Source organism: Cyanistes caeruleus, chromosome 4 (assembly GCF_971803275.1).
Source record: "Cyanistes caeruleus chromosome 4, bCyaCae1.hap1.1, whole genome shotgun sequence".
Lineage (NCBI taxonomy): Eukaryota > Metazoa > Chordata > Aves > Passeriformes > Paridae > Cyanistes > Cyanistes caeruleus.
Genome location: NC_141704.1, coordinates 7,586,737 through 7,613,485, shown reverse-complemented (window position 1 = coordinate 7,613,485; position 26,749 = coordinate 7,586,737). Strand labels below are relative to the sequence as shown.

Here is a 26,749-nt window from a genome sequence, read left to right as displayed (position 1 = left end):
CACAGTCAGTTTTACTTGGTAGCTGCCTGTAGGGACCAAAAGGTTTTAAAACCGGTACCAAGTGGTGTTACAGACATATTCAAACTTAAAAAAACAAAACAAAACACCAAAAAAACAAAGCCCCATACCACAAAATAAGACAAAATCAAAATTCAGTGAAGTATTTTCAGTATACCCCAGGTGTAATCTAGTGATAATCTGCCTGCAACTCTCAGTTTTGGTAACTTTCCTTGAGCTTCTGCCTTACTGCTTTCAGAGTTCTTCCTCTAAACAAGGATGCCTTAATTTAGAGTTAATGAAGTACCTGAGTGGCACTGGGACCCATGGGACAGATGCCACAAAGGGAACACAGGACTGCTGGGGTGACACCCACTGGCACCATGGGGCTGATGTGAGCAGCCTGTATCCAACAACTCCCCAGACTTTACTCATTGCTTGAACATGGGGAGGATCATCAGCCCAGCAGGAGGGGGAAAACAACCATGGCCTTTCATGATTTGCAGCCAAGGAGAGGTCTGGGGAGGCAGTCAGCAGAGGGAGGCACAAGCTCACAGATCTGGTACAAACCCCAGCCCATGGTATCGCTCCGAGCTCTGGAGTGCAGGCACAGGACTTCAAACGGTTCTGAAAAACTATTTATTTCACTTTTTCCACATTCATGTTTAGCTCTTGGAGATCAGATGAGAGACTGAGCAAATGAAGAAGTTGAAGCATTCTCATTCAAGGATGTATTGTCTGAATTATTCATTATAATCTTCATTCTGTTGTGGATTTTTCAGAATTTGAGTTTTATAAGGATTGTGGATTCTCCCTCTTTTACATTATCTTACTTAATGTATTGCAGAAGCTTTCCCATCTGCTCCTTCATGCTCCAAAATTTCAGCAGAGAGTCAGCATTCGATAGATTTAGATAAAAATGTCCTCAATATTTTTTATTTTTGAGAAAAAATACGTTCAAAAAGATAAGTGTTTCATTAATATATGCATGTGTATACATATATATAAATTTCCCTCCTGGGTTTCTGATAGATGTATAAGCAGTTTACCAACTGCTCCTCTGAGCTGGTGTCAGACATTAAGTGGGGCAGAAGCTGTGGCACTGCTTCAAAACACCCCTTTGAAGAGCAGAGGATAGAGCTCAGTGTGACACCAGTAGTTACAGACCAGCTGAACAGCAAAACAGCCCATCAGACATCACCCATCACCCCACCAAGGGTGGCAGGAACATCACAGGGCAATCTGCATTGCTACTGATCTTCAAGAAGAAAAAAGCTACTTTGAATAGCAAAAGAATCCAGAGCAGCAGTACTGCCTCCTGATTTTGCAGAATTTCCTACTTGTCATTTAAGCTTTCCACAGTGGGATGGACACAAAAATATCCACCTATTTGTCCTTCCCTATTATGTGTATATGCTCCCCTTTGGCACTACCACAGCCTCAAAATGCAGGATTCTGTGATTCTCTGCAGAGAGGTGAGATGAAAAACCTTCTTTACCCACAGTAAGCATGCTTTGAGAGGTCATCCCACCTGCAGCGAGGGTCTGTGTGGCTCATCCATCTTCCCAAGCCACCTCAAGCCTACCTGTCAGCCAAGCATATCCAGGAGATTTCCTTCCAAAATTTCATGTTCCTGAGGCACATTATTCCATTAAACAATGGCTAGCCAGAGGCTGACTAAAACATCTGCCTGAAATGCAGACTGCTGCCTCTTCTGCTGAAATGTTTCCAGCTGGCACTGCCCCAGCCGCAGGCTTTTTTCTTCTCCATGGGCATAGGCAATTCAAAACCTGCAGTGGCTACAGCCTCTGAATTGAAAAGCAAGTCATGCAAATCCTGTTTGCACAAGGGAGCTGTTATCTTACTGAAGTTTATGGATTTCACAGAGTCTGAGGGCAGAGGGCTCCATCCCAGGTATCAGGTGTAAACTCTCATCTCGGGGTCTCACACAGCACAAGTCACTGCTTATAGTCAGGGAACTCTGGGCTGAGACTGATGACAGGGTTTGGAAACTGTGTTAGTCCTCAGCCAGTAAAACAATGTTCCAGGAACAAAACCTCTGTGTGCTCTGTATCTGTCTTACATCTCCATATCCACCTTATCTGTATCACACAAGATGTGTCTGATCAGTGAAGCACAGTGGAAAATACTTATTAACCTCTATTGACAGAGTCCCAGTGTAAGCACTTCATTAATTTATCACTGATTAGAGTCTGTTTATCCAATCTAGTATCATTCCCTTTTAAGTACTGGTTCATGTTGACCCTCCATCAGTCCTCTGGCACGTCTCCAGTTTTCCAAAGTTTGTTAAGATCTAAAATTAGTGAAATGAGAGTACTGAGCTACTGGTCTTAAGATTGGAAGTGTACATGACCCCAGACTTCTAAACTGAAGGTGTTTGTATTTAGTAGGTGATGTTTTACATCTTCCTCAACTACAGATGGTAAATTATTAAATCTGGTACTGATAGATCCTACTACCTTGCTCTGATACAATAAAGCAGGAATTATGAATATTTGGTGTGATGTTTTTACCATCTGATGCATATAAATGGTAAGATTGTAAATAACAGAGCAGCTACTCCCAAGTTAAGATTCCCAGTGATAGTTTAATGTCTTCTTACTGTCTATAACATACCTAAGTTCTTATATTTCTTCTGTTTCTTTTGCCTTCCATTCTCAATCTGTTAGCAATATACATTCTATGGCAATGGACATCTCTTCTAAACACCTTTTCTGAACTCATCCTTCAGATCTGTCCATCTGTCATCCATCCACCTATCTTTTCTGTTGAAGTATTCCTCTGGTCTGACAACATATTAATCAACTGATGTTTTAAATAAATCTCTGTCCTTGTAGTTGCAAGTGTAGTAATCTTTCTGATTTTCTGGGACCAAAGTTGTGATAGTCTATCAAAGAGATATTTCATGTTTTAAATTAGCATCTCCTCCAAACAATAATCTTGCAGCTCTGGTACACTTCCTTTTTGAAGGCTCCAGTGGGGGTAAGAAGGGTCCTTCTGGATTGTCACTCAAGTTCCTCCTGAACAAGATGGATGTGTATCTCTCAGGGGGGTTAGGATAGGAGTTGGCAGGTTGTAACCACCACAGAGCAAGAGCTCCACTGTCTGTAGCTTCAGGAAACCAGAGCCACGGAAAGAGCTTAATCTGCAGGTACACCAGGCTCTTTTCTTCAGAAATTCTGCCCAACACATCCCTGTGCTGCGTGTGCCTGGCTCCAGCCCATCTCTCCAGGCACAGCATCCTAGCACTTATCTCCTCGCATTCACAGCCCACCTGCTGGCTCCTCCTCGCTCACATCCCAGCCCTGGCTGGAACATCGTGTACTTGGCATGAGGATGCTCCCCATGACAGCACAGCAGACATCCTCCAGACACCTTGGGCAAACATGAAGAGCCTGCCATATATCCAGTCCCCCTGCTTTTTGCTCCATCCCCTAAACAGCTGGCAGCAGCTTATCCACCCGAGCAGGACAGCTCCTCCTCGGACGAGGTATTTGGTACTCCTGCCAAGGCGGAAGGAGCATCTGCAGCGAGGAGCTGGGACCACATCCTACTTCCCCAACCAGCAAGAGTCCCCTGCCAGCAGGGGAGGAGGTTTCTGTGGGTACGAGATTGCCGGCAAAATGCTGATGCATCTGTGTGCTTGACTCTTTAACCTCGTCCTTCCTTAACTCGTTCCCTTCTTCCTTTGTCTCTCCTTCCCCCTCCTCCTGCTTCTCGGCATTGCCTTCCTTCCCCGTATCTGCAGGTCCCTAGAGCTGCCGCCTGCCAGGGCAGCTGCAGCAGCGGCAGCACCGCGGGGCTCGGCTGCCTGGGTGTCTCTCCACCATCCCTTGGAGCGCAGCCGAGCGCCTGCCCCGGGGAGCCTGCCACAGGACGCGTGAAACTGGAGAGCATCTGCTTCAGTAAATTGTTTGGTTATTCTGTATCACAGAAATAACAAATAACGAGGGAAAACAGTGATTTAAGGTACAGGCACACAACCATTAATGAGCAGGTGATTAGACAGACAGTAAGGGAAGCCAGAGCTTGCCAGGCACTGATTGATGGGCCATTAAAGGAGCTAATCTGGATTTGGAGAGGATCTGCCTCAATATTGTAACTGATGAGATGGAGAAAGCATGGTTAGTGTGAAATTAGAGGTGTATTTGAGGGAGCTTGGGGGACTGAACAAAACTTACTACAGGACATTTACGGAAATGACCAAAGACACAAGAAGGGAAGGATCAGGGAACAAGTATGTGAAGATGACAAGGAAGGAGGCTGGAGGGATCAGACATGGCAGCAAGCATTTGCGCAGGACAATGACCTGGCTGGGCCCTGGCCCTGATCCATGCAGTCTGGCCTGCCTTCTTATTAAATCCTATCCTTAATTACCTTTGCTGGGTGCCAGCCCCTGGAAGCCTCAAGGTATGAGCCAGGGCTGGTTGAGGGAGCCAGGACGGAGGACACTGAACAGGCTTTTCAAAAGATCCATGAGTGTGGAGTGCCTGTGAAGGCAGAGAATATGGAAGAGTATTGAGGGAAAAAAGGAGCCACTAAAGCAACAAGCAGCAAACATCAAGAAGATGTTAAACATTGAGAGATGTAAATACACTGGCAGAACAAAGCATCCTTAAAAATTATTGTTTGTTCAAAGTTACATTGCAGTGATTTTTTTGGGTGCCACCCTGGAACTCTGCTGTCAGCAGACATTCCCCAGTCACCATCCCAAATGCTGTTTGTGAGGGCGCTGTATTTCAGACATGAATTAAACTCAAAGGCTCAATTGCAACAAGAAAGAAATTGTGTTTTTTTAAGTAATTACAGTTGCCAAGAGGTGCTTAGCACAGGCAGGCTACTGAGCAAGCAGATCCAATGAGTAAGATAAATTCAGAGGAACTGGGGTACCAGGAGAGAACCTGCAAGGAGCATAAGGGAACTCTATTCCAGCTACTTTCAGGCAGCCTTCATTTGTATCAACAGTGTGAGGAACAGCAGCACCAGCAGCTGCTGAGTTAGAAAATTTTTAATCAGTTTGAGGCCAACCATTTTCAACACTTTGAAACAAGGGAACCATGTTTGAAAACCAAAAGGCTGAGGTTCACCTGTCTTCAGAGATGGAAAAACAGCTGTCCATTCGGGTGCCTAAGTGAAAACTAAAACCATTTCTACCATCCTTCTGTGTGGAGCTTTGAGCTGCTGTGACTGCAAAGCAATCAAACAACCACAGCATCTCTGACAGAAAATACAGTTCCATAATGGATTCCAGTAAAGCCTGAAAAACAGAGCACACCAGCCTGGAACACACAAGGCTGCACTCTTGCCATTTCATAGCTGTCAAACACAAAGCCTGAAAAGTAGGTCTTAGAACTTTGTTTTCCCTACTCTTGTGAGCTTCAACAGGCACAGAAAGAATTATTCTTCTTGTAAAAATCTATGAAGAGAATTAGAATTAGACCAAGTAGATCAGGCTTAGGCAACTGCAAGCTAACAGAGAGCCATTCCTTGAGCTGCTGCAAACGGCCCTTAGGAGCAATACAGTATTCCCTGATAAGAGAAATACCAACAGGTAAGTACCTGGGAAAGTATTTTTCACAGAATTATTTTTTACTAAGACTCCAATCAGAAAAATAGCACATATTTTCATCTCTAGGCAATAAAACTTGAGACATGTGCTTTGGCTCTTTAAAATTCGATAAAGAAGTTTGTATAATGGTGTTCAGAAGTTATTTATGTTGATAAGTTGTGTCACCCTTAAATGAAGCACAGCTTCCCCAGATCACTTAGTTCTGACACTAAGTCCTTCATAACTTAGCTTGAGACAAATGAGATCACAGTTCTCCACCTGCTTAAAACTGGGGTAGGACTATTTCAGTTACAGATGTATCAGATAAGAGAAAACACTGAGTTCTTTTGACAGCTCTTCTGAGTGAAAGATACATCCAGTGCACAGGCAGCAGAGGAAACCTTGTTGGAACTCAAGTATCAGCTTCATGCTCAGCCAGCACAGCTGAACGCCAAAGCCCGGTCAGGAGGAACTGTAGCAGGCTGGAGGAGTGGACACATTACCTTAAGTTTAGCATGAATTGGATGTCAAAGGACAATTGTAACTGAAATCAACACTGCCAGCACAAAACCTGCTGTTTCACTAATAAACTGAGAGAACTCCCAAATTCACCACAGTCTTGACAGAGGCCATTTCCATAAACTGCTCTTACTAATTACAAGGCTCGTCTTTCTTTTTCATCCTGTGAATCTTTAAAATATCACAGTGACATTCAATAATTTTTACACTGACAATGCTGAAAAATGTAAGTAATACCTAGGTAATTTTACCTAGGTAAAGTCTCTCAAAGTGGGTAGGATCTGTCAACTCATTAAATGGAACATGAATTCCCATGTCCATGCTACTTATTTGAAGTGAAATATCCATGGACTGCATGAAATGCACACTCATGGTTTTAAAATACAGACAGAAACATCCAGCAATATTGCAAAAATATTGAGTAGTAGTCAGGTAAAATGAAGGAATCCCAGAATAATCTCTTTTATGTGTTCCAGCTTTTAAAAATCTTTCTTGAGGAAAAAAATCCACATTAAATCCCAAGAAGTTACCTGCAGTTTTAATTCCTTTTCTCAAATGCCCAGCTATGTCTTTTTCATAGACTTAGAAAATGGCTGTACCAAATGTTCTCACTTCTTCCATTTGTGCTGACAGCAATAATTTCTGTCAATAAATTTGAGCTGGCTATATAACACATCTATTTTTCGTGAAATTCTTTAAAGGCTCTTTTCATGACCACTGGAATATTTTGTTTTTAGGAATCTATAAAGTTAACAATGTGAGATCCACTAAACTAAAGTTTAGACAAAGACAAAATAGATGGGTTATCTGGTAATTGTTCTGTTCCCCCTATTTAACTGCAAAGTATGCAAAAAGTCCTGTATTTAAAAAGTACACCCAGAGCACTCAAGTGTAAAAGAAATCATAATGAAAGGCTGAAGTGACATTCATTGTAGCCATGCTTTATTTCTCAACATTGCAGTAATTCTCTCTTTATATGCCATTAATACCTTCCAGAAATATAGGTTTCATAGTTGCTTCAGAGTATCTTTCAGTCATTTCTTTAACAGAGCTCATATAAATCTAAGTTAAAACTTCCCAAGTAGTCTAAATAAGATGAGATCATCACCAGTCATAGTCAATGAGGTCTTTTAAATATTGCACCCATACTACTTATTTTGCTTAGGAGCTGTAAGTCCTCTATTTCTTGAGTCTGCCTCCATCTTAGGTTCAAATAAATTAAGAATATTCATAAGATAGGTGGTCAAATATACACTGCTAATTAATGCCTAAAACTAAGTTTAGATACCCTTGTTCAACAGTCTAGAGATAGGAAATATTAAAATGAATTTTTATGTAACTATCACAAACACACCTACTGGTTTACATAACAACAATCTTCTCTACTGATCAATTATCAAGGGTTTTGGCATCTCAAAGTATTTTAATTAAATCCCTTCATAAGTGAAGGTAAGTACAGTCCCTCATCTTCATTGCGTGTCTCAGTAGCCCAGGTATGGCCAGTTGCTGCAGAGCTGATTTCACATTCAAAGAAAATGTTACATAGCTGCCCTTAAAAGAAATTAATGGTGCCCACAAGAGCTTCTCTCTATTCAGAATAAAGGCTGTCCAAACTACAGGATCAGGATCAGGTGTGGATGTTGATAATGTGATATTTGAAGTTAGATGAAATGAATTTTGCTCTTCCCCCTAAATATTATCGAGCGTGGATTTCATGTTCTCCCTGGAGTTTTATACTCCATGTTCCCAACAGTCCACCCCTGCAAGAAGGCATATGCTACTAAGTCAATATTTCCTCTTTGAGTAATTCACACTGGCACCTGTCAAAAATACTTTAGGGATAGACAGAAAGACATTTCTGTTGTGACTGTTTCTACCACAATAACCTATCCTTATATCTGTAGCTCAGCACTTGCCGTTGTTACTTGATTGTTCAGCGTCCTTCACTTAGATTCTTTGCTTGTTTTTCTTACTCTGCTCCAAGGAAATGTTAGTCAGTGCTCTGGCCTCACTTTGGCCCTTTGGAGTCTCATACCCCTTAGCTACACTGAGAGACTGTGGCTGACATTAACCAGTGTCAACAAGATTGTATTGTTTGGAATAAAGATTGATGCCTGTATTTACAATGGATGTTATGCATTTAACTGAAATGTATGATGTCCATTTACCAGCTTTTCAGCTTTATGTTGAAGCCGAACCAGGAAAATGAGGAATAATAAGACTTTTGGTTGTAGGAAGGAAAAAGTGAAGTTTCTATGTCTATAGCTCAGGTTTCTTCAGCAGTTCCTTTTCTATCTAAGAATCACATCGATACTTAAGGTAAGCCAGACTACACAATTAATTTACTTACAGGTTTTAAGAAACAATATATGAAAACAAACCAACTAGAACAGTAACAATACTAATACACATAAATTTTCACTTTATGGACATCTTTGTCTTCACATTCTCTTTGCCTATTGTAATAATAGAATGTATTGTCCCTTCTCTGAAGTTTCTTAACAAATCCAGTTTCTGGCCAGCACTCTACCTACAAGTAGAACAAAAAGGACACAAAATCACCTGAATGTTCTCACATTAAAGGATGTTTGTGCATGATATTGCAAGGAATATAGGATCTACTTCCATAGGAAACCCTCATTTGCATCTAAACACTACTTTTCTATTAGATTGCTGAACTTTTAAAAACAGATTGAGAACAAGATGACAGAAACCAGTGTTCAGTTTTAGTATAAAGTTATGTGATTTGAAAAGCCTAGAAATAGGAATCTAAGGATATTTAACCGGCTAATTTTAAATTGGGCAAGTCAAAGTTTTTAAAACATCTTGTTTAGGAATATAACAATAGCATCAATAATATTGATGCTATTCAATTATTCAGTAATCTGACAGGCTGCAAGAGTCTGTTTCTGTAAGACTGACATACACTTACGTTTCTTTCAGATCATTCTGACCATGAAAAATGTGCTTCTCATCAGAAATTTCATGAAAATAAAGTAAGCTGCAGACTATATCAGACTCAAAGACAGTGGGATGAGTCCCACATAAACCCAGCATCACCCTGGTGCTCTTCACTGTTCCACAGCATAAAGCTTTCAATTAATGGCTTCAGCATTTGCATGTTCAACAACTTTATGGCTTTAGTAGCTCTTTCAGCTTGAGCATCTATGACTGCTTCTGATTAAACTAAACCTTAAAAATCAGATAATAAGTATCTTATTTCTCTTCCAGGCAGCACTGACAACAGGATGTCAGACTAGAGCGTTCTCTAATTGGAGAGCCCCAGAAGTGGTTTCATCACTCACTTTATGACTTCAGGCATACAGCTGTGTGATTTGCATTGTCTGTCTAAACATAACAGCCTTAATATTCATTCCACCTACATTATAATTGCATCTTTAGTAACAACTGCATTATAAAAACCTAATATGGACTAAACAAGACATTTCAGAACATATAAGTTGAAATAGAATCACTGCCAGGCCCTGGCAGACAGGAACAGAATGCACACTCACATTACGAGTCAGTGGCATTCTTTAACTTTCATCAGAGTTTAACTGCCAGTAGTTTTGCCTTGCCATAAATCTTAAACACACAGATCCTACCACAATAATTATGTGATTTTCTTCTGCAATTACTGAAAATTATACCACAGCCTTTGCAGTAGTCAGAGCCCACAATAAAATAATAAACTGTATCTTATTATGCACATCAACGTGTTTTGCTGTGTTTTGAGTTAAATGGATGGGGAGTGAATTTCTTGGAACTTTCTGTGGTTTCTTATGTGCACAGGAAGTTAACATACTTTAAAAGTGTGTTCTTCATACTATATTTGCTGATTTGGAAGATAAATTACAGAGGTGTAATAAAATGGCATATTGTTTGTTGTATTAACCTTTTGGTTGCTATTTTGAACACTGAGTAGCTGCTGGATATTTGGCCACTTACCAATAGCTTATTTGATGTGCTGGGGAGCATCACCAACAACTCTAGTGAGCAGAGGCACAAGTCCTTGGTGTTGACAAGAGCCTGTGTCACAACTGCCTTTAGTACAGCTGGCATCAAATAGTTCCATTGTGGACATCATTTTGATAGAGGCCAAGTTCTGAGAGTGCACAAAACCTGACTGTGCTACCACACAATCCAACTGCAAACTGAAGCAATAGCAATGACACAGGACTGACTCCATGGATGATCAACAAACTTCCTATCAGATCTACTGACAGACTAGTGGGGAAGCTTCAGAGAATTCACTATGAAATATTTCTTCCCCCAACACAGAATTATTCCTTTGGAGATCAGCTACATCTGTTCAAAGAGATCTGTGATGCTTCTAAATGCATCAGAGAAGGGGAGCAAAACACAGGCTGGATATTGTTTCTGTTTCACTTCTGTGAAATGAATTATTCTACACAGTTAACAACAGCTCAAGAGCTCAAGTCCGACCTGTGAGGAAACATAGTGTATCAGAACCTAGCTTAAATAAAAGGAAATAAGCACCACCTCCATTTTTATTTAATCATTTTACATGAGAGAGAAGTTTAAAATAGTAACTCTTACAAAGTTCTACATCTTACCTCATCAACTTGTTTCACTTGTTTATATTCCACCTCATCTCTGTATCCAGCTTGCTGAAATCTGTATAAGTTCTCTACATTATCTGACCATGTTTTGGCACGATGCATAGATTTTGGTTTGATGTCAGCTTTTGTCATGACTTCAGAAACTTCAGACATATCCCTGAAATCAGACTTGAAAAAATTAAATAGAGAAGAGAGAAGCAAGTGATTTTGTTGGGGACATAGAGTTATGGGTAGAACAAAATTTTAAAATAAAGGAATTACAGAGTTCAAGGTCTGAGGTTAAAAAGGGAAAAAGTTATAAGCAGTTGGAATCAAATTAAATGCATTACTTGATCTCAAACAAACCCAACTTGTCTGTGCTTCCATATATATCTCAACTCAAACTTCCTAAAATTTAATTGTGCATACTGATGTATTAAAAAAAATATTAAATGCAGTATTTTTGAATTTCACATCTTTGCAGTTGCTGTCCCCTTAGGGTGGGCAGGCAGATGTCCAGATTTTTCTTTCTTGCTCCTGAGGTGACACCAAAACTGGGTCCAAACTGGGAATGACAGAATGAAGATCTGGGCTGTTACTGAAGAACAGCAAACACTCAGGATGGAAGAGGAGGGGAAAGGAGAAATGCACAGTGACATGGTCACAATGCCAATGACAGAGATAAGGTCTTCAGAGATAAACTGGATAAAGAGACAAGGCACACAGCCTGCCAGAAATCACTCCTTTCTACCTTTGCCCAATCAAACTGACTGCCACTGACTTCCTCTTCAAACAAAACCCATTTGTTCAGCTTGCTGAGACATAGGAAACAGGTTAATCAACAGCTAAACCTGAAAAGAACAGAAGTGGGACAAGCTGAAGCTCAAGCTGAAAAGAAAATTAATTAAATAGGTAAATGAAAAAAAAAAAAAAAGCAAACCCAAACAAACTAAAAAAAACAGCAACAAAAAAACAATAAAAATATCTGCAGACAGTGGATAGTCACCAGGGATGGATTTGAACTACATTAAAAAAAATAAATCATTTGACTTCTGCCTTATATCTGAATTTCATTGCATTTGCTTTCCTAAGCATATCTTATTTTGCTACACGAATAGAACTTTTGTTGCTTCTGCAAGCAAAACACACCCATCACTATCATGCCTAGCAGGTATGATCAGAGATAAGTTGTTTCCCAGTTTTGAAATGTCACCAAGTTTCAGCTTCATAATTAGAAAAACATCTCCAAGGAATGAATGCTTCTGAATTTCACAGTGAGAAGATGAATACAGTCTCCTTCCCTATGGGTATGATGCTGCCTCCAAACCTTGCTCAATTTCTCTACTTGGCAAGTTCCTATATCAACAGAGGTTGAAAAGTTGAATGCTGAAAACTTATCAAATGCAACATATCACTAGTCTTTTAGAAAAGCAGAAATTGGAAAAAAAAAGTTTTGCACCACAGGATAAAAATCTTTGTGAAAATTATATCAAGAATTATTGTTGTCACGATGTGGAACTAGCAGAAAGAAGTCTGCGCACCTGTCATCTGTATGACAGCCATCAGGAGACAAAGAAAGGGGCTTTCATCTCTTACCAAATACACTTTATTAGAGATCAATAAAAATATGTCAAAGGACATTTTTCTGGCAACACTAAACTATTTCTTGTATTCTTTTACCCGAGGTACTGCAGCATTTTGCAATTGAAAGCAGCCATTTACTAAAATAAAAAAGTAATTTTCTCACCTGGTCATGAGGTATCAAATAAAAATTAACAGGTTAAGCACAGATCCTTATTCTAAACTTAGGGTAGTCTTTGAGATATCTATCTCAATGTTAGTTGTTTTTTTTTTCTCCTGTGCTGCAAAGGGCTCTTTTGTAGCCATCAAAAGATTTTTTAAGCTCTGTATTTGTTCATCCATGTTTGATGAGAACTGTTGTCAGTCAATATTGACTTTAGACAGTCAATATGATTAGCAATAACATTAGATCTTAAAAAATGCTAAGCTATAATGAAATTAAGTGTCTTGTGATAACTTACATGTCATTAGTTTTAAGTTCTTCTTTACAGGATGTGCTGGATTCACCTAATGAATGTTTTTCTTCAAGACATGTGGGTAGGTCTGGCTCTTCGTGAGTCACCATTAATTCACAGTGCCTGTCCACAGGCGTCCCTGCCCAAAAAGTAAAGATCATATATTGAAAGTTCCAGCTTTGTGACTTCATAGAATGAAAGCATCCCATTTTTGGGCTGCTATTTAAAAATTGTAGTCTTTGTCTATTGTGTGTCCAAGTTCCAGGCACAGAGCTGTTTTCTTTGTACCAGAGCAGAGGACAGCTGTACTCCAGCCAGGAATTCAGGGAAGAGATGAAAGACAACAGACAGATAAAGCCAAATAAAGACAAGAGAATGGTAAGGAAATATTCAGTTTAATATTAACACTTTTAATTTAAGGGGAATTTTTGAACAGTGAAGTGGATTTGATAAGATGACAATGTTTGCCTGCTCCTAATTTAGGGTAAACTGGGAGTGGTTTGGCCTTGGGAACACATTTTTTAATGTTAATCATAACACAATTACTGTGGAATCCTAACTAGTCTGGGCTCGCTGATGGTGGTTTCCTGAACAGTTACACAAGCTGTACAGATTTGTGGGAAGAGAATGTCTGCTCCCTTAGGGCACCTACTAAAGGACCATTTTCACTGCAACATGGGGTTACAGGAAAGGGAGGAAGCCATAAAACAATATATGGGTACTCAAACCTGAGCAGAAAATGAGGAAGGTGGTGATGGAAACCACACCTGGCTGGTTATGTTGGCATGTGAACAGTGTGAAAATGTTTATTCCAGCAAGGTTATCTGATCAGGGACCTTGTCAGCTGGGAAATTTGGGGAAAAGGGGGAAACAAACAAAATATGCAGAGACCTGACAAAAAGCCTCAAAAGGTTGATAAACAAACCTCAACTCTAGCACTAATAGATGGGCTATCAAGAAACTACAGGAATGACATCCAGGGAGATCAACCAGGACTTTGCACTGCTAAGACTTAACCAGGGCAACCTAGACCCGGAGAGGTGTGGGAATCCATGGAACTGTATAGATCTGTGAGAAATGTGCAGGAGCAATGAAAAACAAAGACAGGAATAGACAGAAAGGAGTATAAAATAAGCCTGTCCTATGTAAAAGAGGAGCAGTCAGTATTATATGCCCAGCTAAGCCCCACATCTGATCATCACAGACTGTCCTACCCTATTGTTGCTTCTTAAATTTGAACTGTCTCTCTGCACAAACTCTATTCCACACGTGTGTGTGCTGCAAGGACAAAGTGCCAGTGGTGAGACCTGTGTATGAGTGAAAACTGGTGCCAACTCCTGGCTGGGGGTATGGGTACCTCTGGCCTATGCTATCTGGAATAGGTGGGGGTACTAAATTTCCAGCCACTGGAGCAGGAACAGGATGTGTCCTGAAAAATTAGCTACTGGGGGAGGGCTGTCATGACTGAGGGGCTCTATATCAGCACTGTGGGTCACAGCCTGTGTGCCTGGTGCTGGGGAGGAATGGTGTCTGCACCTTCACCCATTTTGCTGTACCTAGGGTGCACACCCATATTCTCCAGCAAACTTGAAGCTGAAGAGTAGGAGCAGAGCAGAGGGCCCTGCTGCATCCCCTGCCCGGACAAGGAGCTCCATGTCCCCAGGCAGGAGAGGCCCTGGGGCAGAGCAGCGGGAGGCTGTACTTCCTACATCACTTAACCCAAGTCAGCAAACACAGGACCTGCTCGGGGGTCTCAGGAGAGCCCGTACGAGATTTCATAGGATGTCAAGGGACTGGAAAGGACCTTAAAGAGCATCTCGTCCCAACCCCCTGCCATGAGCAGGGGCACCTTCCATTGGATGAGCCTGGCCAAAGCCCCATCCAGCCTGGCCTGGAACTGTCCCAGGGCTTAGGCAGCACAACCTCACTGGGAAACCTGTCCCAGCGCCTCAGTGCCCGCACTGTAAAAAAATTCTTCCCAATATCTAATCTAAGTTCCCCTCTTTCCAGTGGCTTCTACCTACTCCACCCGACGACAGTTCCTTGTACATTCCGAGGTGCTCAGGCAGACGTCCCGGCCTGCATCTGCAACTGCGCCGCGACCGTAACTTCACGCTGCTCCCACCGCCATGGCCACAACCCGCCCACGCAGCCCTTAAGGCGGCCCACCTAGGTTCAAGAGACACAAAACACGTTCAAGAGACACTTCTCACGAGGGGGGGAGTGGCGGCCGAGGGGCGATGGCGGCGCCTCTCACGGCTGTCCCCTCACGGCCGTCCCCTCACCACGCCACCGGTCGCCAGGCAACCGCCCGCCATGGCCTCTTTAAAAGGCCGTGCCCGCCCCTGATAGGCCGGCGCGGGGCGGGGTCGCCTCGGGATTGGCTGGGGGCCGGGCGGGCGGAAGCGCGCGCCGCCCGCCATGAGCCGGTTCGGGGGCCGCACACGCGAGTACCCGGCCGTGTCCATCGACCGCTTCGACCGCGACAACCTGCGCGCGCGCGCCTTCTTCCTGTCGCACTGCCACAAGGGTGAGGCTCCCGTGCCCGCCGTGTCCCCTTCCCTCCCCTCCCCGCCGTGTGACCCCCGACTGACCCCCTGCCTCTCTCCCCAGATCACATGAAGGGGCTGCGGGCGACCACCCTGAAGAGGAGGCTGGAGGGCAGGTACGGGCTGGTGGCGGGGCGGCCTCAGGGGAGGCGGCTGAACGTGAGCAAAACAGCGCGGGGAACTGCCCTGGGTTACAAGAGCCAGGATGGGAATAGGACAGGGACACCTCCCACTAGAGCAGGCTGCTCCAAGGCCCCGTACTGCCCGGTCTCGAACTCTTCCAGGGATGAGGCATTACACTTCTCTGGGCAATTTGTTTCGGTGTCTCATCACCCGCACTCATTTTAAAAAAAAACTCCGTCTTTGTATCTCATCTAGACCTGACCCCTTTCAATTTGACGCCAACCTTATTTGTCCACACCATGTCCTTGCAGGAAGTCCCTCTATAATTCTTGAAAGCCCCCTTTAAATATGAAACGGTAGCAGTAATGTCCCCCCAGAATTTTTTCTTCTCTAGGCTGAAGAACCCTTGCCTTCAAAAGAGGGGTGCTCCAGCCCTCTGAGCATCTTTGAGGCCTCCTCTGGACCTGCCCCAGCAGGTCCCTGTCCTTCCTGTGCTGGGGTCCCCAGAGCTGGATGCGGCACTGCACGTGGGGTCTCACAGGAGTGGAGCAGAGGGACAGAGTCCCCTGCCCTGTCCTGCTGCCCACAGTGCTGGGGATGCAGCCCAGGATAAGACTGGCTTTCTGGGCTGCAGATGCACACTGCTGGCTCATGTCCAGTCTCTCATCCACCAGTACCACTAAGTCTTTTGCAGGGCTGCTATTAACTCATTTATTCCTCAGTCTGTTTTGATACCAGGAGTTGGAAGTGTTGGAGAGAGCCAGTGCTGTGCCCGTGCAGTGAAGGGGCCAGCTGTGCTTTCTGAGGTGTATAAGCAAGGAGGTAGCTAGCAGTTTGGGGGAGACAATTATTCCCCTCTGGCCAGCATCTGTGAGACTTTTCTGGGGTACTGTGTCCAGCCCTGGGCTCCCCTGGATGATACATTGATAGGTGTTTTGGTCAGCATCACCACACTGGTCTGGGGCCAGGACCATGTGATGTGTGAGGAGAGGCTGAGAGAGCTGGATGTCTTCAGCCTTAGGAGACAATCATGTATCACTGTTTGCAGGTAGGGGTAGAGGAGATGGAGCCAGACTTTTCATGGAAGTGCATAAAGAAAAGGCAAGGGACACCTTTTTCATTGTGAGGATGATCAAATGTGGCAATGGGCCCAGGGAGGTTGTGGACCAGTTCCTAGGCTCTCTTTGATTTATTAGAGTAGATACTGCATCTCCTCTGATGCAAGCAGAGAATCTCTCTTTGCTCATCCGGTGTCTGTGCATAAGCTCAAGCTTCATAAGGAGTATTCTGTGCTCTGCTGTGTGCTGCCTGTCCTAAATGCCTGTTCCAGGGGTGTGTGCAGGGGTAGAGGAACAAGCAGATAGATCATGACCATGTACCACACACTGCATTTGTGTCTGCACAAAACCATGCAGCATGGGCACACAGGGTCAGCTTTGGATTTGCTGTGCTGAAGAGAAGCCTGCAGGCTTCCAGCTCTGCAGCTCTCCTCACATGACAGGTTTCTGAGTGCAGGGTTTGATGTACTGGGTGCCAGGTGCTGATGTGTTGTTAGACTGTTGCTCATGTCTGCTTTAAAAAACACTTATCTGTGTTTTTTGTCTCCTCACAGCTTGAAAGTTAAACTATACTGCTCACCAGTTACTAAGGAATTGTTGTTGACTAACTGGAAATACAAGTTTTGGGAGAATCATATTGTGAGTTTGTGTTTATTTTGAAAATAGCACTTTCCAAGCAGTGATTCTTAGAAAGAAGCAGCTCCCTGTTCCTCAGGAGTATCTAAATATTTGTGTTGATATTGTTGATAGTGTTTCAGGGCTTATGTACTTCCAACAATGTTTGTGCCTTTCCTGCTGCTTGCTATATGGGATTGGTTTATTGCTGTTGTTTAATTATTTTTCCCCCCACAAAATTTTTCCTTTTCTCTCAACTTCACCTTTACACAGTCTTCATCTTTATACTGATCATTTGTAGATTTGAATTTGTATTTATTTCCTTACCTTGCTTGTGTCTCTTTGCTTCTGTCCTTTCTTTCTCTTTCTCTTCATTTAAAGTCTCTTATTGCTTGAAGTGTATATAATATGAAGTTACATGATTTTCCTTTTGCTTTTTGGAAAATGGGCTATAACATGAAGAAGTTTTAGTATGAAATAGCTGAAAACCTTAACAAATTAACATGATTTCCAGTGTTTGGAGCCAGACTGCAAGGGATCAGTATTACATACAAGTGTAACTTGAAGTTATTTCCTTCCCTTTGCAGATACAGGCATTATGAAATTGAACATGAGTTTTTTTACAGAAATGAAAATAATTCCCTCTGCACAAACACAGGAATATGTGCTCCCGGTGATTTGTGGGCTGTGCTTCTGGTAATAGGAGGCAATAGGAAGTGGATACCACAGAGCTATCCTAGCAAGATCCACTGCTGTGAGACTGGGATGTTTTGGGCTTTGCAGTCATCCAAAAATAAGGCATGTGATCCATCCAGAGGAACAAGAGCTGTTGCTGATAGAAGTCCATCATGCTCTAACTTTTTTAGGAAGGCACCCCTTCATTGAGGTATCGCCATTTAATTTTTAGATAACTTTTAGGAAAATTTATTCCACTGGAAATGGAAATTTATGACTTACTATGAGAAAATAAGTTTAATTTTACAGGCTTAGCATTAGCCATGGTGAGTGCTAGAGATGTCTACATAATAAATACCTAGACATATGCATGAAACAGAATGTTCAGTAAATCCTGTAATGCAATTAATCATTTTATTACAGGTTGCATTGGAAGTTGAAACTCCAACTCAGATTTCTTTGGAAGATGAAATATCTGGTGAGGTAAGTTACAGGGAAAAAAGATTCATGTGTCAGTCATGGGCAGTAATGCTGTTTACATGAGTACAGGAAACACAGCTGCAGCTTCTGAAGTGCACAATCTATTTTTAAAATGTATGTGCCCCTCCTCTCTTGCAGTGACAGAAAAAGGGGTGATAGTTTTAAACTAAAAAAGGGTTGATTCAGACTAGATATAAGGAAGAAGCATTTTACAATGAGGATGGTGAAACCAGAGAGATGGCAACACTCTGGTTGCCCAGAGAGGTGGTGGATGCCCCATCCCTGGAAACATTCAAGGTTGGGATGAAGCTCTGAACAGTCTGATCTAGTTGAAGATGTCCTTGCTTATTGCAGGGGAGTTGGACTGGATGAACTTAAAGGTCCCTTCCAACCCAACTATTCTGTGATTCTGTATTTGCTCAGCAGGAACCAAGGAAGTAGAACTGTCTACTGTCCACCTTTATAAGCACCATACAATACTTGGTCCTCTCTTCTGCCATGACAGGATGTTGGTTGTTCTGTTAGCTTGTTACAGTCTGAAGAGACTCTCTGGTTTTAAAAGCAATGCTAAATGCTGCAGGAGGCTGTGGGGAGTAATACATTGCTCTCACTTTTGCTGACAAAAATACTGGTAGTACCTACTACAGTCTGAAAATAATGCTAACCCCTCTCTTCCAGAAAGAAGATGTAGTGGTGACACTTCTGCCAGCTGGTCACTGTCCAGGTTCAGTCATGTATGTCCTTTCAATACTTTAAATGTTTCACCACCTGGCATTTAATGAGGATTTTGACCCAAGTGTTGCTGTGTGCAGGTTTCTGTTTGAAGGTGAGAATGGCACTGTGTTGTACACAGGCGATTTCAGGCTTGCAAAAGGAGAAGCAGCCAGAATGGAGCTTTTGCATTCAGGGACCAGGTGAGCTATTTGTGGGATATAGAAAGAAGAGATGATCATATGGCATGGACAATTTGGCTAGGTATTCATTATTTTTTTCCTCATTTTTATTCTGGATTAAATATAATTGCAATACTGCAGTTACAAGTCCCTTCTGATGTATTCTTTGTAATCAAGAGGTAGAATTATCTCCTTTTGAAGTGGTGGTTAGCACCGTGCTGCAATGTTTACTCTGATATTACATTTCTATCCTCCAGGGTAAAAGACATCCAGAGTGTGTATTTGGACACTACTTTTTGTGATCCCAAATTTTATCATATACCAAGCCGGGTAAGTCTGATAAATTGTTAGAAGAAAGGCCTTAAAACTGTTAATTAATTAACTCCCCCTTTGTTAGGTAAGTCTTGTAAGGCAATGCCATTTTGCATTACTAAATCACAGCACTTTGGCTGTATGTTCCAAGATGACTGACAGCATTTTCTACACTTTTCAGGAGGAATGTTTAAATGGGATCTTGGAGTTAGTGCGAAGCTGGACCTCACTGTCTCGTAATCATGTTGTGTGGCTGAACTGCAAAGCTGCTTATGGATATGAATATTTGTTCATAAACCTCAGTGAGGAACTTGGAATCAAGGTAATGTTTCTCTAATTGTTGCTTTAGAACAGATCCTCAGTAATGATTGTGGCCAACACCAAGCTGGCAATGGCTGTTCAGAGGTCTGCTCTAGGTCACAGTTATGCCTATTTCATTAATTTCCCTTAAAAAGTGCAGTTGTGCTCAAAATGAGGTAAGTAGTTGACTTCAGTCTGGAACATCTGGACTTTCCAAAGAGAAGTTAATTCCCAGTTTTCAAGCTCAGTGTTTACCCTAGCTCCCTTTTATTTTGTGAATGATAAAAGTCATTTGCATACAGCATTAATAGTTAATATATATATTCTGGTTTTCTCGTGAGTATTCCTCCTTCAGTATAGGTGGTATATTCTGCTTGTTCTAGATGTCCAAGTTTTGGCTGATACCTCTCTGCTTGCACATTATTTGGAGTAAAAATTTAAATGCCTGCTAGCATTTAGGGAGAGCAGAATCACATCTATATATGTGCTCCAGCTGCAGTCTGGCAAACACATTGAACTAATAAAGAGTCAACTCTGACTTTCTCTAGGTGCACATGAACAATCTTGATATGTTCAGGAACATGCCAGAAATCCTGTGCCATGTTACCACAGACCAACACACGCAGATTCACGCCTGTCGACATCCTCGGGTGCGTTTGTTCAGCAAAGCCTCCCCTAACTTTGCTGTCAAAGTGTGGTTATAGGTGCAGATGTTTGGGGCCTGTTGGGTTAGTGAATACTGGTGAAATCATGATTTTATGTAAAGCAGAGTGAAAACCTTAGTGGGTTGAAGTTCTTTGGTTTTGTTTTTTTTTAAAGCAAAAAAAGGGAAAACATATTAGCTTATGCTAGAAGTAATTTAATTGTATTTGAAGCCTGAAAATTGTGTTTTTAAGTGAAGTGAGACAAGCAGCAGAGTAGATCAACGAGGTATTACCCATTTCAGTGTATCAAAGGCAGCTCAGATGGTGCCTGCTGCAGGCACACACTGTGTGGTTTTAGTATGTGGCCATCCATTTCCAGGATGTCAGTCAGGCTGGAAGATCCAGCTTGGAGGAACACAGGTAGAACCTGAGATGGCACATCTCTCTGTGGGTAAAAGACATCCAGAGTGTGTATTTGGACACTACCACAAATCTCTGGCTGATTTGCTTTGCCAGCTGCACTAAAGAACCAAGGTGTGACAGGGTCTTTCAAGAGAATTAGAAGGGAGAGAGGAACTTGGTTTGGCTGGATACTAAGCTGCTTAATTTCTGGGTAGAAAAGGTCACTGTTGAACTTAATTTTATATCCATCGGACAGGATGATGAGTGCTTCCGAGGGAACAGACTGCCCTGTGGGATGACTTGCCTCAATGGATCTCCCCTGCACATAATCAGCATCAAACCCTCCACAATGTGGTTTGGGGAAAGGAAAAAGAAAACAAATGTGATAGTGAGGTGAGCATTTGGGCCACACAGAAAACTGTTGTTTCAGGTTTGTATCTTGTCTGATACGTGTATAATTGAATCTCAGAATGGACTTGAAGAGTAGCTTATGCTGGTTCATTGACCATGGATGAAGAGCAGTTGCCTAATTTCTGTGCCTCATGTTTTTTTAGGACTGGGGAGAGAACGTACAGAGCTTGTTTCTCTTTCCACTCTTCATACAGCGAGGTTTGTATATTTCTAGTACTGAGGATACATTGATTAAGAAAATGTAAGAGTTTTGATTATTCTAGAGTGGATGACATGACTTGTCATAATAAGAAAAAATTCTGTCAGAAATGAGACATAAGGAAATAGGAAGTTCTGAATGCTGAAGACAGAGAAATCGGTTTTAATATAGCTGCAGAGGAACTTGTTATGATTACAAGCCTATTTCTTGTTCTCTGGTCTCAATGTATAGGTCACTTCTACAATTGTTTTGACTGTCTTTCTATTTTAGGTTATTTTGTAACCATGTAATGCTTAAAGCATGGAGTTTTAGTTTACAATACGTTGTTTATCTGCCATGACTCAGATTTGGGTGGGTTTGCCTTCTTTTCTCAGCCCACACATTTAAACTGAATTTTCATACATCCTCACTGCTGCTCTTGCCCCTCTTCCTGTGTTAAAAGACTAAAAGGAAATTGATCATGGCAGCATCCTCCCCACAATCACACACTTTAATTTAACATGACTTGATACAGTTCTAAAAACACTACTTTCTCCTAAGAAACTGAACTGGAACTGGATCAGTGCTAACAATGAACTGTCACCAAGTCTTGCACTACAAAGTGGAGAAAGGCAGTACTGGTTTTAAGATCCTGATTAAGTTTAAATTTGCTGTGCCATGCAGAATTTTGGATGGAGATCCCAGTGTGGAATTTTCTGGTGGAAAATGGGGGGTAGTGTAACACTTCTACCTTCACATGCAAAAATAGATGGGTCCTTCTCTTTGTTTGAGACAATTTGAAGGAGAACACTCTGGAATGAGTTGTCTCTCTTTTCAGGTTTAACTAATCCATTTCTGCCAATAAGGAATGAACAGGAGTAGGTAGAAGTAAAAAAATAACAGTTTCCTAACAAGTGCAACAGCAACAGGTAAAAAATAAGTGTAGATAACTGCTAGATACAAAATTGCAATAACATTATGGGTTACCCCTGGACAGTCCTGCTGTCTGTACATATAGCAGTGTAATCTGCAACCTGCAAGTGTTCCCAGTGCTCAGCAGTGAAAAAGCCTCAGCAGGAGCACCCCAAATCAGACATAGTTCTTCAAGAAATTTACTGGAGATCATCTAGAAGACAACAGAGTAAGGCTTAGAAAACAGTGTGTTTTGTCCTAATGGGCTTTTATAGGGTACTTTTGGAGAGACTTTTGTAATAGGAAAGGAATGCCTGAGCTGCATAACTGGAGACCTGTACTCCAATAAGGAAAATGTCTGTTTGAAAACATAGCAGCAGTAAGGACAAGGAAGCACTGGATCACATTCCAGGTCACCCAGCCTTTTATTTCAGAGACAGTGATGGTCTGTGTAAAAATTGATAATTGCAGTGAGGTGTTAGGTGAGGCTGAGTTCTCAGCATCCTTTCAGGCCTGTTTTTTTGTTCCAGAGATATCCACTTTGGATGTGCTTGTATCAGTGCTGCCTTTAAGTGATATTCTTAACTGTTAATGTAATTTGTTACATTGCTTCTTCTTTTCTGGAATTCAGATCAAGGATTTCCTGAGCTATATCTGTCCTGTGAATGTGTATCCCAATGTACTGCCAGTGGGTGGGACAGAGGACAAAGTTATGGAGATGTAAGTGACAAGTGGCTGCTGGAGGGATGTGGTCCAACTTTTGTTCCTGTAAGGACAATGCACCTCCTGAATCCCAGCCTCTTCAGGAGGGCCATTGCCTTTTGCTTTACTTGTCTGATAATTCAATGTTTCTTCTGTATTCAGTCCTACAGACTTGGGCTTTCTAAAGCACATGTTGAGCTGAGTCTCAGTTTGTATTCTACTTCCATCTGTGTGTAGAGGCTTTTCTGCTGGTAAACTCTGGGAGGAAGCTGAATACAAATTCACCTTGCTGTGTTCTGTGACCCATTTCTATTTGTATTTGCTACTTCTGAGAAGTTTCTTTTAAAGATGGTTTCTCCGGGGACTTGAACTCCTCCCCTGCACAGCATTAGAGAGGCCAGTTCTCCTGCACTGCTGTAGATGTTGGCAGCTTAAAAAGAACCCTCAGGGAGCAGGAGAGCTGTGGTGTTTCTTAGTCTGGACAGAACAAAGATTCCTGTTCCTGTTTCCTTCCCTACTTAGTAAGAAAGGAAACTTCCACTTAACAATCACTGAATAAAGCTGTAGTCAGATTTTGAACCCTGTCAGCTTGCAGTCTGTAAGGAAGGAACTACAAGACAGTTTCCAAAAAATGTACATGTTTTAAGGTAGAAATATGTCCTTTCAATATATTTACCTTTCAGCTACTGAAGCTCACTAGTGAATTAAGTACTTTGTCCTAGGTATTGCTGCCTTTGCTTTAACATTTTTGCTGCAGTGCCTGTGAAAGGCATGGAGCAGTTACTCAGAACAAGTTAAAGGAATTACTTTTGCTCCTGAAAGCATCTGCTGAGTTCTAGATATTAACTGCTCTTTTCATTCCCTTCAGATTAAAGCCATTATGCAGGTCATACAGGAGAATCATGAAACCCAGGTACAAGCCCTTAGGAACACTGAAGAGAGCCCACAAAAGAGAATTATCAGATACAGGTAAAGGTGATGCTGCTGCTGCACCTTAAATGGAAGTCTGAGACTAAGCAGAGGTGCCAAAAGCTTTGGTGTTCACCACAGTCTGTCTGTGTGTTCAAAGCAACAGCTGGAAAGAAGAAATAGAAATTATGTCAACTCAGTATTAGGAGGGTGAGAGAGCACTAATTGTGTAAAAACACACTTGTTTGCAGTCTTATAATGTACTTAATGCTCAACAGCCCTGTAAGTTTTTGGATGGAGTTCCCTCAGTCCCTGGTCAGCCCTAGGAAAGCTTGTTTTAACTGTCTCTGTGAGGCACTGTGATGGACAAGGCAAGGCAAACACTGTCAATATCATCCTGCAAAATCTCCAGCTGGGTTAAAGAACATTTTCCTTGATGTTTCCTAATTCCTAAATGAATTTTTATTAAAACTTTGCTGTCAAGATTTTAGCAGAGATGTGGACTTTTCTTAGTGATTTTCTGTTTGTTTCTTGCCAGATGAAGATGATCTCTTTGATTCAGAATTAATTTCTACAGGGCCTAAGATTCCAAAACAGCAGAGACGAGAGAGCAGGCCCTCCAGCACAGGACAGTCTGAAATTTCTGAAGGAAACATTAATGAGAGCACAGAAAGTTACACAACTTACACCTCTCTCAAGGTAGACTTCATGGATTGTGAGGAATCAAATGATGATGATGATGAAGATGATGAAGAAGAATCTGAAAAAAATACAGTTCAGTTTCTTTCCCATGAGCCAGATACCACTTCCACAGCCAATTTCAATGGAGTAAGTAGTGGCCATCAGTCTAATGCCAATGTCCCCTGCTGGGATGAATTTTTTATGGGTAATAAACTAGAGGAAAGCTCTGAAAATGAGGACAACATCCCATCCTCAGCAGATGCTGGGGGGTCCCAGTCACTCTTCAGTGATTCAGATGGAGTAAGTGACTCAACACACATCTCCTCCCAAAATTCTTCTCAGTCAACACACATATCAGAGCAGGGGAGCCAGGGCTGGGATAGCCAAATGGATACAGTGCTCATCACCTCCCAGGAGAGAAGTGCCCTGGACCTCAGCAAAGGTGGGAGCAGAGCAGTGGTTCCTGTGCTGCAGGAGAGTCCTAAGGACACTCAGCTGGACAGCATCAGGGGGAAGCCACAGTGTCAGAACAGACCTTGTGGCCATGGTGGTGCCTGTGGCTTGAAAAGCAAAGACTGTGAGAAAGCTGCAGAAGATGGTGCTGCCCATGTTCAGGATGTGCTGGTGGAAATAAGTGACAGATGCAGGACTCCTGATCGAGAGCTGAAGAAGGACTCCCAGAGTTCCTCTGACTTTGAAATTCCCTTGACTCCTGATGCTGAAGCGCCTCAGCCAGATAAACTGCACCATTTATACAGGAAGCTTGCAGCAGGTGAAAACATAATCAGTGAGAAAAAAGTCTCCTGAGGACAGGTATAACCAATTACCTTGTGGTAATACCCAGCATATCTATTACTGCCTGAATTATTTTTCTCTTTCCTGTGGGTTACTGTCTGCAGCTATGCTGAGTCACACTTTATTCAGACTGTCAGGGCTAGGTATTTGCAGCCTGTGTACCTTTATTGTTCCTTCCATGAAATACTGAAAAGGAAGTATTCAAAAAGTATTCCCAGGAGGGACAGTGAAAGCCTTTTACCTCTCAAGGTTCAATTCTCCAGGACTATAAGTAGACAAAAAATGGACCAGACAAAACTAAGGGTAGGACACTAAATGAAATTTAGTGTTTATAATGAGCTCTAAGAGTTTGCCTTTATAATGTGATCTCAGGTTTTAATAAAATAGCACACTATTAACTGTGGGGAGGATCACCTAAGAATGACCATGCAAACAAGGCAGTTGTAATTTGGCTTTAATCACTATTACCATTGTTCATCATTATTATAAGAATTTAATTAGTACTTGCTGCAGTTATTTTTAAAAATAACTGCAGAACAGACCAGAGAACTGCTGAGGTTGTGAGGGGGTTTTAATTCGTTTTTAATCAAATTGTTAATTTCAAAAGTCTCTTTTTACACTGAGCTTTAACTCCTGAATTAGGTACTGTGGACTGCTGTCTGTGTTTCACCTCCAACTCTTTGCAAACCACTTGTCATCACTTCCTCTGTGTTCTGAATTGTTCTTCAGAAAAACTTAAAATCCTGTGGGTTCCCAAGTTACCCTGTTCTGCTCTGGCAGGTAACTCAGCCACAGAAGGCAACCTGGTATCCCAGACAGGCTCTTGTACAACAAAACTTCACTTCCTCTGCAACATTCCGTAGACTTCACTGTTTTAAATCAAGATGATACATTCTGCATGCATGTGTGCCATCATAACTCTCTGCCAAAATTCTCAGCTTCTAACATCAAAATGTAATTCAGGTTTTTTCTAAACTGGAATGCCTATGCAATATCCAAACCACAGAAGTCATCTAAAAATCCCTGAGGTTTTCCACCCATGGTCTTAAGTCCCAAAGAATTAAACATACTTTAGCACATCTCTCCCCTCTGAGTGTGCCTTCAGCTGTTGTGCCATGTTTAGTGACATGTGAATGTTAAACCAACCAGCATTCTGCCACAGGGAGCAGAGGCAGGAGGGACAAAGCATTGCCAGAATCTATGTATCATTTTAAGGATATTCAAGATCCATGTATTTTTCCACTGTTATCTTTCCTGCTGATTGTGGGATTTATTGACCTAATTTCCAAACGTGATCTACCAACTTTGGGGGTTTTTTAGCAAGCCTGAGTGAGTGGAACTTTTGTTGGACCTACCTCTGTGAATAAAGTCAGACAAAACAAAACCTCTTCTGTTGGCTCATTTCATATCTGAAATGTGCATGTAAG

At 42.0% G+C, this 26,749-nt stretch overlaps 2 protein-coding genes across 16 annotated transcripts; one reads left to right on the top strand and one right to left on the bottom strand.

Annotated features, from left to right (window-relative positions):
* Window positions 1–622: 622 nt before the first annotated feature.
* MEIG1 (meiosis/spermiogenesis associated 1) lies at window positions 623–14,996 on the bottom strand. Of its 8 annotated transcripts, none has more exons than XM_086886585.1 (5): window positions 14,853–14,996; window positions 12,690–12,822; window positions 10,663–10,825; window positions 4,396–4,508; window positions 623–3,941 (listed from the first exon to the last, which is right to left on the bottom strand). In XM_086886585.1, the coding sequence occupies exons 2-5, from the start codon at window positions 12,791–12,793 to the stop codon at window positions 3,686–3,688; spliced, it is 636 nt and encodes a 211-aa protein (XP_086742711.1). In that variant the 5' UTR covers window positions 12,794–12,822; window positions 14,853–14,996; the 3' UTR covers window positions 623–3,685. The 8 variants fall into 8 exon arrangements, with proteins under 8 accessions (XP_086742711.1, XP_086742714.1, XP_086742713.1 ...); XM_086886588.1 differs by having other exon boundaries at window positions 14,877–14,996; XM_086886587.1 differs by lacking the exon at window positions 14,853–14,996 and adding an exon at window positions 14,708–14,799.
* Window positions 14,924–26,706, top strand: DCLRE1C (DNA cross-link repair 1C). 8 transcript variants are annotated; one of them, XM_086886573.1, is made up of 15 exons: window positions 15,003–15,213; window positions 15,297–15,348; window positions 16,968–17,052; window positions 17,732–17,914; window positions 18,127–18,186; window positions 18,862–18,917; window positions 18,996–19,097; window positions 19,334–19,406; window positions 19,570–19,710; window positions 20,237–20,338; window positions 20,991–21,127; window positions 21,289–21,343; window positions 22,867–22,955; window positions 23,806–23,906; window positions 24,385–26,706. In XM_086886573.1, the coding sequence occupies exons 1-15, from the start codon at window positions 15,105–15,107 to the stop codon at window positions 25,332–25,334; spliced, it is 2,295 nt and encodes a 764-aa protein (XP_086742699.1). In that variant the 5' UTR covers window positions 15,003–15,104; the 3' UTR covers window positions 25,335–26,706. The 8 variants fall into 8 exon arrangements, with proteins under 8 accessions (XP_086742700.1, XP_086742703.1, XP_086742699.1 ...); XM_086886580.1 differs by having other exon boundaries at window positions 15,038–15,213; window positions 17,616–17,914; XM_086886579.1 differs by having other exon boundaries at window positions 15,039–15,213; window positions 17,687–17,914.
* The last annotated feature ends 43 nt before the right edge of the window (window positions 26,707–26,749 follow it).